General features: G+C 43.1%; 1 protein-coding gene across 1 annotated transcript in view; it reads right to left on the bottom strand.

Moving 5' to 3' along the window:
- Positions 1-254: 254 nt before the first annotated feature.
- MTMR10 (myotubularin related protein 10) overlaps positions 255-12,610 on the bottom strand; it is a 53,366-nt gene continuing 41,010 nt past the window's right edge. Inside the window, exons 11-16 of the mRNA XM_040642668.1 lie at positions 11,921-11,990; positions 11,307-11,377; positions 8,978-9,147; positions 7,717-7,887; positions 3,994-4,176; positions 255-3,389 (exon numbers count right to left, since the gene is read on the bottom strand). Coding sequence (XP_040498602.1) covers positions 2,793-3,389; positions 3,994-4,176; positions 7,717-7,887; positions 8,978-9,147; positions 11,307-11,377; positions 11,921-11,990 — 1,262 coding nt within the window. The 3' untranslated portion in view covers positions 255-2,792. The remainder of the gene's footprint in view (positions 3,390-3,993; positions 4,177-7,716; positions 7,888-8,977; positions 9,148-11,306; positions 11,378-11,920; positions 11,991-12,610) is intronic.

The following is a 12,610-nucleotide window of genomic DNA, read 5'->3' as shown; positions in this document are numbered from 1 at the left end:
TAGGGAAATGTTACTCCCAGCTTGGTAATTTATTGACTGAAAGGACAGGTTAGGGCAGGTCCATTAATACCCACATGGCCTTAACTACAGCCAGTTCTGAATCGATGTTAAAAATGTTACCGATCACTACCTTGCTTTAGAGCAGGCAAAAACCTGAGTGGATGACGCGCCCTAGCTGGAAGAAGATGCCTTCGCTTCTTGAATCACTGCGTTCTTGCAGATGGTTTCACACTGAAAACACAACAACCAATTTCTGTGGAAATTTTATTTAGCAGTCAAAATTTCCTTCACATTCATCACTGTTGAACAAGATCTCTCATCTTCCTGCTCATCCTACTTTAACTCAAGTCATAATTTTAGGCACAAAGGTTTTAGTTTTCTCTCAAAATCAAGTTCTAACTACTTGAGGTTACTGTACGGCAAGCAGGTTTTGTTGAAGGTACATTGACTAATTTTCACCCTCTGTTAGCACAAATTAATATACTTTTCTTAAATAAAGTTAAGACATTTTTGGTTTTAAAACCGGTTTCCATCATAAAATAACAGTAAGACATTGTACATCTCTCAGTTCAGTACGAGGAAGTCCCAAGCTGTCTGGGGCCCGCGTGGCGTCCGGTCGGCACGCACTTGGCTTGCAGGGCGGTGGGGCCGGAGCGTGAGGCGCTCTCCGGTGTGGCGTCCGTAACCACACGTAGGGCTTCGGTCGCCACCACGTCCCTTCTGCCAGCAGAGGTGCCAGGCAGCTTTACGATGGCCAGGACTTAAAGCTGTGATAGTCGTTCTTCATATTATGCACGATAAACTGGCACAATAATCATGATACAACAACTGTCCAGCAAAAATAAACGAAAAACCATATTTTACTACATTTGATTATCATACAAAAATATGCGCATTTTCTATTTTAAAACAGTATTAATAGTACCTACTCTTTTTTAAACTTGTAAATTAACAAAAAATTGCTAAAGGAGTTGAAATAAATGTGTGAGGAAAGAGAAGTATAAAGAAATAAATGCTCAACAATCCCTTTCCAGAACCCCCCAATTTAGAATAATTTGTAATAATTAAAAGGCAGCTTAATCAAAAAGGGAGAGTTATTACACTTTCTATGGCAGGATATGCTGTGGGATCTTAAGGGGATTGGGACTGGTTTCCAATCAAGGACTATAAAATGTTTAATGGCAACATGCTATTTTTTTTTTATATAAACTGAAAAAAGCCCTTTTTTCTAGGCAACAAGCTGGCAAAAACATTGGGTTTATCCCCAAGACGAATTTCCTAAGACATTTATAAGAACTTCTGTCCCTTGAAGTCCAGAGACATCCATTTTAAAAGGTGAATAATTCAAATAGAAACAGCTATTCGTTACACTTAACAGTAAAACACTGCTTTGAAAAAACCTGTTTTAGAAAAGATAAACTAACCACTTCACTATAAAACTTTTTTAAAGCTTAAGATGGCAGTTTAAGAAACTAACAGCCCAATTTGAACATCCATCCTGTAAACGGGGTGTGCGCTGGCGTGAGGGGTGGAAGCTTCGGCTCGGCCCCCACGGCTCTGGCTGGGTTCCTGTCCCACAATCGGACCCACACACATCTTTGCGTGCTCCTCCATGTCGACACCGCCGGCAGAGGCCGGGGGCGGGGGCTTCTCTCCACATGAAAATGGCAGTATTTGGAGAGAAGTACACTTCTATTTCTCCTGCTGGCACTAAGAACTTTGGCGGTGGGAGGAGGGACTTCCGTACAGGCGAGCGGACTCACGGCCTCATCAGTTACTTCCAAGGGAAAGTGTCAGCGACAGTGGACCACACTGGAAATCCTGATGGAAGTGCCCCAAACGCCTCTGAGCCAGACCTCCATTTCTGAGGGGGGGTTTCAGCGCGGACAGCACTCACCCCCTGCTGCTATCACACCAACCCGGACCTCCCCACAGGCCCGCTGTGTCCTCGCTGACTTTCAGAGGGAAGGAAAGGGAGTTTGGGGGACTCCTGGCTATTGGTATGAAGCTCAGTGGTGAAAAGCCTGTTTCCAATCTGCAGGCTTTTAACACCCTAATTTTAAAAACTGAAATTGTGTTTTACTTTGTGTTAATGCATACCTTAATTAATATTAATGTCAAAGGCACTTCTAAGTTTGTATTATCTACAGCAAATGCTTTTCAAGTCAACAGTGCATATTAGTCCTACGAAGGTAAAAGCAAACTCATGATTTTAAAACACAGTGATCTACGGTCCCAAAGAAGGTGATCTACAATAAATTATGGCCTTGGAAATACTGAACCCTCAGGTGAGCTCAATTAGAACGGAGTGACCAGAAAAATACACGAATACCTCCTAGCGCCTGTGAGGGGCGCTTACCAGATGCGTCTTGAAAATCTATTAAACATTAAATTTCTTAACTTTCCTGATGCCTGCTTCTGTGGGGTGCTCATCTGAGGGCCAGGTAACCTTTAGTAGGTGGCAGGAGAAAATGGACGCGGACAAAACAAATGCCACAGATAAAACCTGATTCGTTTGCTCACAGTAGTAAGAGTGGGGGAATGTCTGCCTACAGATCACCGAACTGAGCCAGACCTGAAATGACAAAAAGAGGCCATAAAAAATAAAAGTTCTGCATATTTTTTTTTAAAATTATGAAGGAAGCATAATTCAACATGTTCTTAAATATTAGTGCAAATTTCAACTATTATTCTGACACAGAAAATTCTTAGAGCCTCAAATGCCTAGGTTAGCAATTTTAATGCAGAGGAAAAGTTTGTCTTCCCTCAAAACGTTCAGAAAATAGTACATTTTAGTCTTCATTTGCTAGTGTCTCAGTAGATAACCATATTTTGGCCCCACTTAAAAATTTGCTTAATGGTGTTCCTGAAATGCTTCGTCTGCAGAGGTTGCCCACAGGGGAGAAGGGAAAGGAGGAGGAGAGGAACTCCGGTGTCCCCGAGGCGTCGTGCGGGCCGCTGGCTCGGAAGTACATCCTGCTCTTGTCCAGCTCCGCGTAGCAGGCTTCCAGCGGGCCGGCCCGGTGCTGCCGGAGCGTCCTACTGAGCACGTCCACCTCGTCGGCCAGCACGGAGAGCTTGTGAAAGGCAGTGATGAAGCCCCCGAGGTTGATCTGGGCCTCGGGCACCCAGCGGAAGTAGCAGAGTTTCCAGAGTTTCACGTGTGTTCCGGAGAGGTGTGGCAGAATGACGCCGTGCAGGTCGGCTGGTTTGGAAAACCACTCTCTAAAGTACCGCTCCATCCCGCTGTTCTGGCTCTCGGGCTGCTGAGGAAGGTCGGGCTTTGCTTCTAATATTAATGAATTTCTCCTTGGAACTAAGTCTTGGTCACTGATGATTCCATTCTTTAAGGAAGCTGGCATTCCTCTCAGTGTGGAGCTGTAGTTTTTCTGTACAGAAGAGAGAGTTTAGCATTATTTCTGCAGAACTCCCCTTTTTGGAAAGACAGTAAAGAGGCAGTGGCAAATAGAAGCCTAGTACCATGAAAAACGGTGGAACTGCAGCCATAAAGAACATTCTGTTACTTCCCCTCTAATACTCATCCCGATCCTCCTTCACTGGAGACCCATTTGTCTTAGGAACAGACCCTGGCTATTAGCACTCGCCTGCACGGGGGTGGGGAGGTGATACACCCTGTTCATTAATTTGCTTAAGTGCAAATTTCTCAGACTTCTGCCTTAGGAAACAATGTAGACCTGGCTCATTCTAGAAAGAACAGGCAAGTGGATGGGTTTCAGGAATGAGGCCTCCCAGGCTCAGAGCTCCTATCTGCTAAACCCTAGAGGCTGAGCAGCTCTGTGGGCCTCAGTCACCAAGAAGAAAAGTCAGGGCAGGGTCATTTCGGTTACAAAGTGAACGATCCCTCAAAACCTGCACTGGCAGTGTTGTTTAGGGACATGACTTGGCTCTTAATACTCAGTGTTCTGAAGATACGCCTTGCGTGAAGTTGAGCAGACACCAGGTTTTTATCGTCAGTGCATTTTTGTAATTTACCTTTGTCCGTTTGAAAGATTTCACAGAACCGTTCTGTACACAAGGCGTGCTCTTTCCGATGTACAAGGGGTTATGAAAAAGGGTGCGATCCTTTGCTGTAAACTGAAGAGACCAGTCCCAAACCGAGGGGAATTTTAAACCCTTTTCGTCACCCAACTGGATATTTTTGCTGATAGCAAATTCCTGCAAAATAAAATATTTGAACACCTGTGAAAAGATGCCAAATGAAAGATTTTCTTAAATATACTCTTTTGTGACGAGCCATTCACCGCTATTTAAGTGGAATTTTCTGGACTGCAGCAACTCTAGCCCCTGAGAGAAGAAACATTCTTGGCACCACGGATCAGAGGGACACCTCACATGCTGTGTGAGCAAGGAGAGGGCATTTTCTTCTGGAAGCCACCAAGGAAGCTGGGCCCTCTGAGCAATGAGTATGTTATTACAGGTGAAATTTCACAGAAACGATACCACAGAGTCTTAAACACATCACAGTTACTTTGTACTTGGAGCATTTAACTTTCGGAGCACGTGACTGCGCACTTAGGTTTACCTGCTGGGCATAAACTTGGTGAATGAATGTGCAAGACAATCTTCGGATGGAAACCACTGCCGTCTATTTTACGCCGCTGTTCTAGGTGGACAGCCACCCTCCGCTAACCACCCAGTGACCTTCGACACCTGAACCACAGCCCAGGAGCAGGGAGGAGGGAATCCCACCTCCAGGCCGCTCTGGGCTCACGGGGCCCGGTGAGGCAGCGGCACAACGCTGCGGGGTGATGGTCCGCCCCTTCCGCGTGGAGGTGAGGAACATCTCAAACCATGACCCTCATCTCGGCTGAGGGACAAAAGCAGATTACTGGCTCTCTGGAGGAAATATCTCAAGATACTGATTCTCTGGATGGTAAATGATGATGGATTCTTATTTTCTGCTTTGTACGTTTCAGTATTCTCCAAAAAAACAAGAATTTCTTTGGAAATTAGAAAAAAAGGCAAAGACTAAATGTCATCAGAAAAGCAGCACTGCCGTGAGGAGGCCGGTTCCACGCCACAGGGGTGACCAGGTGTGACCCATGCCGCCATGTCGGCTGGGGGCCCACAGGAAACAGGTCAGCTATCTAACAGCACAGGGCATTTTACAACATTGTCTATTTCAAATGAGTAAAACTGAACTAAGTACTAAATATATTTAAAAAAAATTTTTTTTAGTTATTTGAGATTTCATCACATATGTGCATGTATAAACAACCCATTCAGTATTGTTAAAAGCTGAAATCTAGTAAAATATAAACCCCAACCTGTTTTAATGGCCCTCAGGAAAATATATAGAAATCAGTCATCTTTTTTTCAAATGTGGAAACTAAAAATATCTCTAAGGAAGAAGATCAGATTTTCCACAGACAGTACCTGAGCATCCAAGGCGGCCTCAGAGTGGAGAAAAGAAGGAAACATCTTTGTGGAAGGGACTGAGAACACTGGTCATGCTAAAAATCAGGACCTTAAATCAACAGTCAGTTTCCTAGGAAGGGAGGAGGAGGCACTGACGGCCTCCAGTCTGGCTGTTACACTAAATCATGAATATGAAGTGCTGAGGGAAGGGAGGGATCCAATGTTAGTACTTGCCAGAAAAAGCTTTTGAAAAAAGCCAAGTTAAAAAAATACAGCACTGAAGCACAGACCAGGAAAAACAGATGATACACTTTAAAAAAATATTTGTTAACTTTTATTCCTGGATGGAAATGTATTTGTAAACATATGTCGGCACATCCAGAATCCAGCCAAGGCTCAGGGTGAGGAGTGAGTGTCTCCAGGAGGCCAACCTGGGCTCCACAGAGCTCTCCCCCCACGCCCACCCAAGGCACTGTGGTCATTGGGACCTCCAGGCCGACGTGCTGGCATTTTACATCTGATGTTTTACTTCTAACAAGGCTATTTGATTTCCTAGCCTCGTGTACATTTTTAGGCTCAACTGGTGTGTGTGTGTGTGTGTGTGTGTGTGTGTGTGTGTGGCGTGTGTGCAAGCATGCCTGGGTGCGGGCACAGGTGTGCTCTCCAGGCAGTGGAGCGGGGGAAGGGAGAAGCACCAGGGGCAGGCAAACACCGCAGTACAGGCCCCAGACAACAAGGGGCACAAGACTGATAATGCTCAGTGGACAAGAAATGAAAAGGAGCAACCCGGAGACTATTTACTTTAGGAACAAATAGTTTCCCACACTTCAGGAGCCCAAGCCTACCACTGGTCTCAGCAGAGAACTGGGATAGGTTACGTTCTTCTAGGGAATTAGAGAATATATTTTATGAAAATCTCCTTTCCAAACTCTCCAACCTAAAATAAATAGCCTACGACAGTGCTGAGTTTCTCTGAACCTAAGCCCCTGGAGAGCAGCACCGCTGAGACACGGCTCACCTGCCCTGAGGTCAGACCTGCTCCCTCCTGTCTCCTGCTTCTCGTAACAAGCCCCCAGGTCCGCTCCTTTACTTTGGGATGTTCCTCGTTAATAAAGTTCTTCCTACTGCAACAGCCTGAATACAATCATCTCCTTAGATGTCCAGTGCACTTTGTCTTTCCCAACCACATCCAGAATGATTCATTTCTTTAGGAAATAGTGCAGCATAATGCTTCACAGTTTACAAAATGTTTTCAATTCACAAAGGTAATACTGTTAGCTTGGTGGATCCATTTTTACAGATGAGGAACCTGGGCTCACCATTCTCCCAGACCTTGGGCGGGACTCACGTTAATCCAGGCCACATCGCCTGGACAAGGGCCTTACCACCAAGGCTGAGGACCCCACATCTCACTGTAAAGGCAAACCCCTTCTTAGAAAGTCTTCCTAGGGGCCCAAAAGAGCTGCTCTTTCTGTTTCTCTCAATGGTTATTGCAGCGTTTACCAGCTATTCCCATTGTTGGTTCAAATGTGGGTGAGCCAGAACCTGTGGTTCTGGAAGGTTCTACCAGTGGCAATTGGAAGTTATTCTCAAGTTTGGCTTGAGACCCCCTCCTTAGTCATGATCTTCCTCTAGGTCAATGAAACGTGACTAAAAACTGATAATCCTATCCCAAAGGGACTGCTGTGTGGCAGGTGGGACTGATTCTGTGATTACTGCGTAAGGCAGCACCCACTGAGTATCTCAGTCTAGCACCATGGCTACCCTTCATCTCTGACAGTCCCTCTCCACAGAACTCTTGAAGCAAATAACCTTGCTTTATACAACTTTTATTCTAGGAAATAAAAGTCCTCTAACAGGACCTTTTTAATTATCCATCCGGATAGCCTAAATGTGAAAATATAAATATAAAAGCACATTTAAGGTAGTTAAAATAATTTACATCTTTAAAAACTGGTTGCTTTTTAAAAATTATTACATATCACATTTTCTTTCTCTCTCTCTTTTTTAAGTAGGCTCCACATCCAACAAGGGGCTTGAACTCATGACTCTGAGATTAAGCACTGCATGCTCTACCAACTGAGCCAGTCAGGCACCCCTAAAAACTGGTTTATTATGAACAATGTACATCAAGAAAAATACCTAAAGTGCTCACCCATAAAAATGAAACAGGTTCCTAGATTTTTCACGTCTTTAATTCATTCAGAAACTGCAGCTTAAAATGGTATCTGAGATAGTTTTAATTTACATGTTTTAAATATGCAGCTAATTGTACTTTAATTCTACAACAAAAAAGCTGTCGGACCCAGAAGTCGCTATTGCCACAGCCTCACTTACCGTGCTCTGTTTCACCCGCTGGTGAGGAGAGTTGAAGAGGAAGGTGCCGAAGAGGGAGATGCGGGTGCTGTCGTACAGCACTGCTAAGTACGTCTCCGAGAACTCAAAGGCCGCCGGGTACTGGTCAAGCAGCTGCCACGTGGCATCCAAGAACAGCAAAAATAAGGGAGACTGGCAGACACAGACAGAACACGGGATCATTTAATGTTGTCCTTCAGTTGTTCCCATTTATTCCCAACTTTATGGCTCATATTAAGAAAGAGATTACTAAGAAAATAATCTCGGCCTAAACTGAGCCAAGGCTATGCGGACAGATTGAACAGGGCTTATGTCAAAGCTCAGAAGTAGGTTCAACTGCCAGACATCACAGCTCTTCCTTTCCAAACACTCATATCAAGTTGAAATGGCGAAGTAAACAGGCAGGTGTCACTGTATGAATGGGGGACACTAAAATATGTGATGAAGCCTGTCCTGGAAATAATTCTTTAGAACATGAAAAAAAGAAAAAAGTAACCCCAAAGAAAAAAATAACTTCTGTAATTCGCTTCTGGTGGACCGTGCAGGCTCAGCATCCAGAAACTTCCCGGAGTTTCAGGAAGCGGTTGGCATTAGCTTCTACATCACATGGGGGATCCCCAAGGACAGCAGCTGATGACACCGACTGTATCCTGGAGTCCCGGCAACTTAAAAGTGAAGTAGTCACTGCTGAGATTTCCTCGGACGGTGCAGTCTGTCGTGCACCATGAGACGGCACGCGTCACACTGTGCTCTCTGCAACAAGCACGTCCGTGAGACGCTGGTGGGCCGTTCACAGCTCTCTCACCTCTGCATCCAAGGCAGCCACTATGCCCACAGCTGTTACAAAGACGTCCTTCCCCAACTTTCCATTCCCCACATGTGCCCCATTTTAAGAAAATGTGATATTCCAAAACTGATTTTTCAAAATACCTAATGTGCTCACTATCTCCTCTGCAGAAGTGATAATACAGCATTTTTTTCAAGTAGTTTTCAACTTGGAGAAATGCAACAATTTTTTTTTTAATTTCACCTATATAGTTACAATAATCTTCGTAAGTGCATCAATTTGGATGTTAATCCATCGTTCAGTCTTAGACTAAAGAAGCTAAGCGTTACCAAATGCAATATTTAATAAGGCTCCTCGCCTCTCTTTATAGACAGAACACCTCTTCACAGGAGGACATGAATTTTTTCTTGTGCATACTTGAAGACTCCCTCCCAATGAGCATTACAATTCCCTTACCTCTTTCTCGGATCTCTTTAAGTGGTTGCATCTGTCTAGGAACTGGTATCCAGCCATGACCCACTCTTTCTGGATCAGACTCTGAAATCCTGTAATTGTCCTAAAATGGGGATCCAGCATCACTTGAACAAGAGAAGCTACAATACAGCTCAAGTCTCTTCCCTCCTCCTCTGTCAAGAAAATGGAAAGAAAATGACTACTACATAGAAAAATGCTGAGAGAAAGGGAAGAAAGGGTAAAGTGGATAATACAGTACTCTCTGCCTAGGCTGCCTTCAAAATAATCCAAGTTAGGAAAGTTTGCTGGATTCCAGCAACTCTAAAACATTACAAGACTTTCAGATCAATTAGTGTTTAATGGGAGATAGTTTTTTAGACATGAGTATTTCCCAGAAAATAGAGCATAGCCCTCACACTTTTTACATTTCAGTAGTTTGTGGCGGAAATCTTTCATGAGTCCACTCTACTTCTGTTTCCTAAGAATATTAAATATAATGTAATCTTTCTACTGGCAACTAGACATGGTGACTCAGAAGTGAATGAGGGGGATGGGACTATCCACCGTCATCTAAAAAGGTGGCAAACGTTCTCCTCCCATCTTTAATAGCTGGTGTCCTTTTCAATAATGCCTGTAAATATTCTAATATCAAAGCCAGCCAAAGAAATCAGGAAAAAACTGTCCACAAGTACCCCTTGTAATTAGATTATAAAATCATCAACAAAATATGAGTAAATCAAATTATCTTATGAATGCAAGAATTTATTCCAGGAATGCAAGGTTGGTTTAAAATCTATCTAACAATCAATTAAAGTAACACTTCATATAAATAAAATAAATGATAACAATAACAATCAGAAAAAGAAATAACAATCATTAGATGCATAAAAATCATGTGTGATACAAATTCAAAGTTCATTCCGGATGAAAACTCTCAGCAAACTAGAATATAGAAGGGTACTTCTAGGAATATAGAAGGGTACTTCAACCTGACAAGAGGAATCTGTGAAAACCTGCAACCAACGTCATTCTCTAAGGATGGTAACCCCTAGAACTGAGCAATTCCACTTCTAAGCACCTACCCACAAGAAATAAACACATATGTCCCCACGAAGACTTAGACAGGAATGTTCACAGCAGCGTAAGTCATAATAGCCACAAAATGGAAACAACCCCATATCCATCAATAGCTAAATGTATAAAATGTGGTACTGACAAAGGAATACTATTCAGAAACAAAAAGAAACAAACTGATACATGCTACATGATGAACCTCAAAAACATGTATGTTGAATGAAAGAAGCAAGAAGCAACAGTTCACATAGTGTATGACTCTATTTATATTAGACACCCCAAAAGAGCAAATCTACAGAAATAGAAAGCAGATTAGTGGTTGTCTGGGGCTGGGACACAAGGAATCCTTTTTGGTGTGATAAAAAAATTTCTAAAACTGGACTCTGAACTCTACCTGTACTCTGTATATTTACTAAAAGTTATGGATATCCACACTCAGAGAACATGAGAACACCCACTGGCTGAGAGGAGAGATTACTGGTTGCTGGGCTCTGCATGCATTTGTGAATTAAATAACTCTGATTGCATCGGTTCAGGATTACTTGAAATAGTGCGTCACTATTCTTTTCTCCCCCTATGGGTTTTAAATATCTTTACTCTGCTCAAGTCAGTTAAATTCAATAGTTGGTAAAAATACTTTTGTAAGGTTCAGTAGCATAGCATGTTCATAAACTATGCAGTGTGAATAGATCATAAAATAACGTAGTTCATGGCTTATGAAACTTTATCATCAATAAGCTCAGAAATTCTCTTAGCCGTAAAGTTATTTCACATATAATTATCCTTTGCTTAACTGAAATACTTTTATATTACATTTTACTCTTCCTAAACATCAGAGAGAATTCACATTATTGGCTATTCAACTCCGTCAATTTTTTGATACCAAACAATTTCTTTAGAATCCAATCCAGTGTGATCCAAAGGCATTTAAACTAAAATTTGCATGAATTCGAAACATAGCAAGATTAGAGAGAAAGGATGCTCTGCCAAGATTAACACTCTGTATGACTCCAGCAGGAGCTGTGACCCACCCTTCTCACGCTACAGGAAGGAACGTTTAACACAGGGCAGAATACTGGACTCCTTTCTATTCTTCTGCCTGAAGCTGTGGTACCACTGCTGTTCTCGACTGAGGTGCGGAAGCTGTAGTGTGTCTGGTGGCACTATAGTAAGAGACGGCTAGGTGTCATGTGATTGACTGGGCTGTGGTCAGTCACCAAGCTGCCTGGCATGACCACTGTTTTCAGGAACAAATTACCTTGTAGGACGACAGAGAGATGCCGGCTTTCTAGAATGTACACGAGTTCTGCTGAATGTTTAAGGAATGCCCTGAAAAGAGAAAGGGAAAAATACTGTTAAAAAATCAGATTTCCCCTATAAATATTCCTTTAAAAGTACTTGAAATCAAACACACCTAATCTTTCACTATATTGTATTCCCAGTAACCCTTATGAATTTCATTAGTATTTATGTGATTATTCAACAGAGTACATTTTGACTTTCATATGAAATTCATTAACCCTTTTATAAAAAAGGACATGACATTCTTGAAATGATAATCACAAAACAGAGATGGAGAAGAGATCAGTGGTTGCCAGGGGACAGGAGCCCGATGCGGGACTCGATCCCGGGACCCTGAGATCATGACCCGAGCCAAAGGCAGACGCTTAACTGACTGAGCCAGCCAGGTGCCCCTGTACCACTTGGCTTCGAACCATATTCTAGTTATGGAAGATGTTACCACTGGGGGAAGCTGGTGAGGAGCAAGTGGAGCACTGTACTGTTTTTGTACCTCCTCTGAGTCTGTAATGATTTCCAAGTAAAAAAAAGATAAAAAAATAAAAAATAAAAAAAGAAAGTGGTTGTACAAACCTTACATATTCTAACCACCGAGTATTTTCCAGTGAAGACAACCATTTTTCTTCAGTTTCTTCAAAAGGCTCTGAAATAAATATGGCAAATATATATACACACACATAAATATAATGTATGTATACACACACACGTTTAGGCTTTTTAAACAACTTTACGTGATCAATACCAAAGCTAAGCAAAAAAACTTCAGTTTTTCATATTTAAAAGTTGGCTTTAAGAAAGTATGATGCATTTCCATTTAATGATATAAACATTAAGATGTGTTATGATTCTATACAAAACAAAACAAGGATTCCCCTGGGCCTCGGTTTCCTTCACTCTGGCTTTCAGGGAAACCCCGGAGAGTCTCAGTACCTCTGCCTCCTAAGAGCCAGCGGTTCCCGCCGTCCCGGTGAGCCCATGCCTGGATTCTGGGGCTTCCTGCCTGCAAACCCTGCCCTCCCTGCTTCTCTCCGCCTCCCCTGCCGCCCACACTGCCTCGCAGCGCACAGTTTCCATGACAGCGGCCGCGGCAGGAATGTGGGCACCTTCCCGGCAGGGCTCGCATACGCTGCCCAGTCCTGCCCGGCCTGTCTCAAGGTGTCTCTCACCTCACGAACTCCAGGCTCTAGTCACACTCCACTTGCCAGATGGCTGATAGTCCTGCACGTCACTGTACTTTTTTTTTTTTTTTAACATCTCCCCCCC

Source organism: Ursus maritimus, unplaced genomic scaffold (assembly GCF_017311325.1).
Source record: "Ursus maritimus isolate PB19 unplaced genomic scaffold, ASM1731132v1 scaffold_27, whole genome shotgun sequence".
In the NCBI taxonomy this organism is placed as follows: domain Eukaryota; kingdom Metazoa; phylum Chordata; class Mammalia; order Carnivora; family Ursidae; genus Ursus; species Ursus maritimus.
Note: the sequence above shows the minus strand (reverse complement) of the source record. Positions and strands in the feature narration are given on the sequence as shown.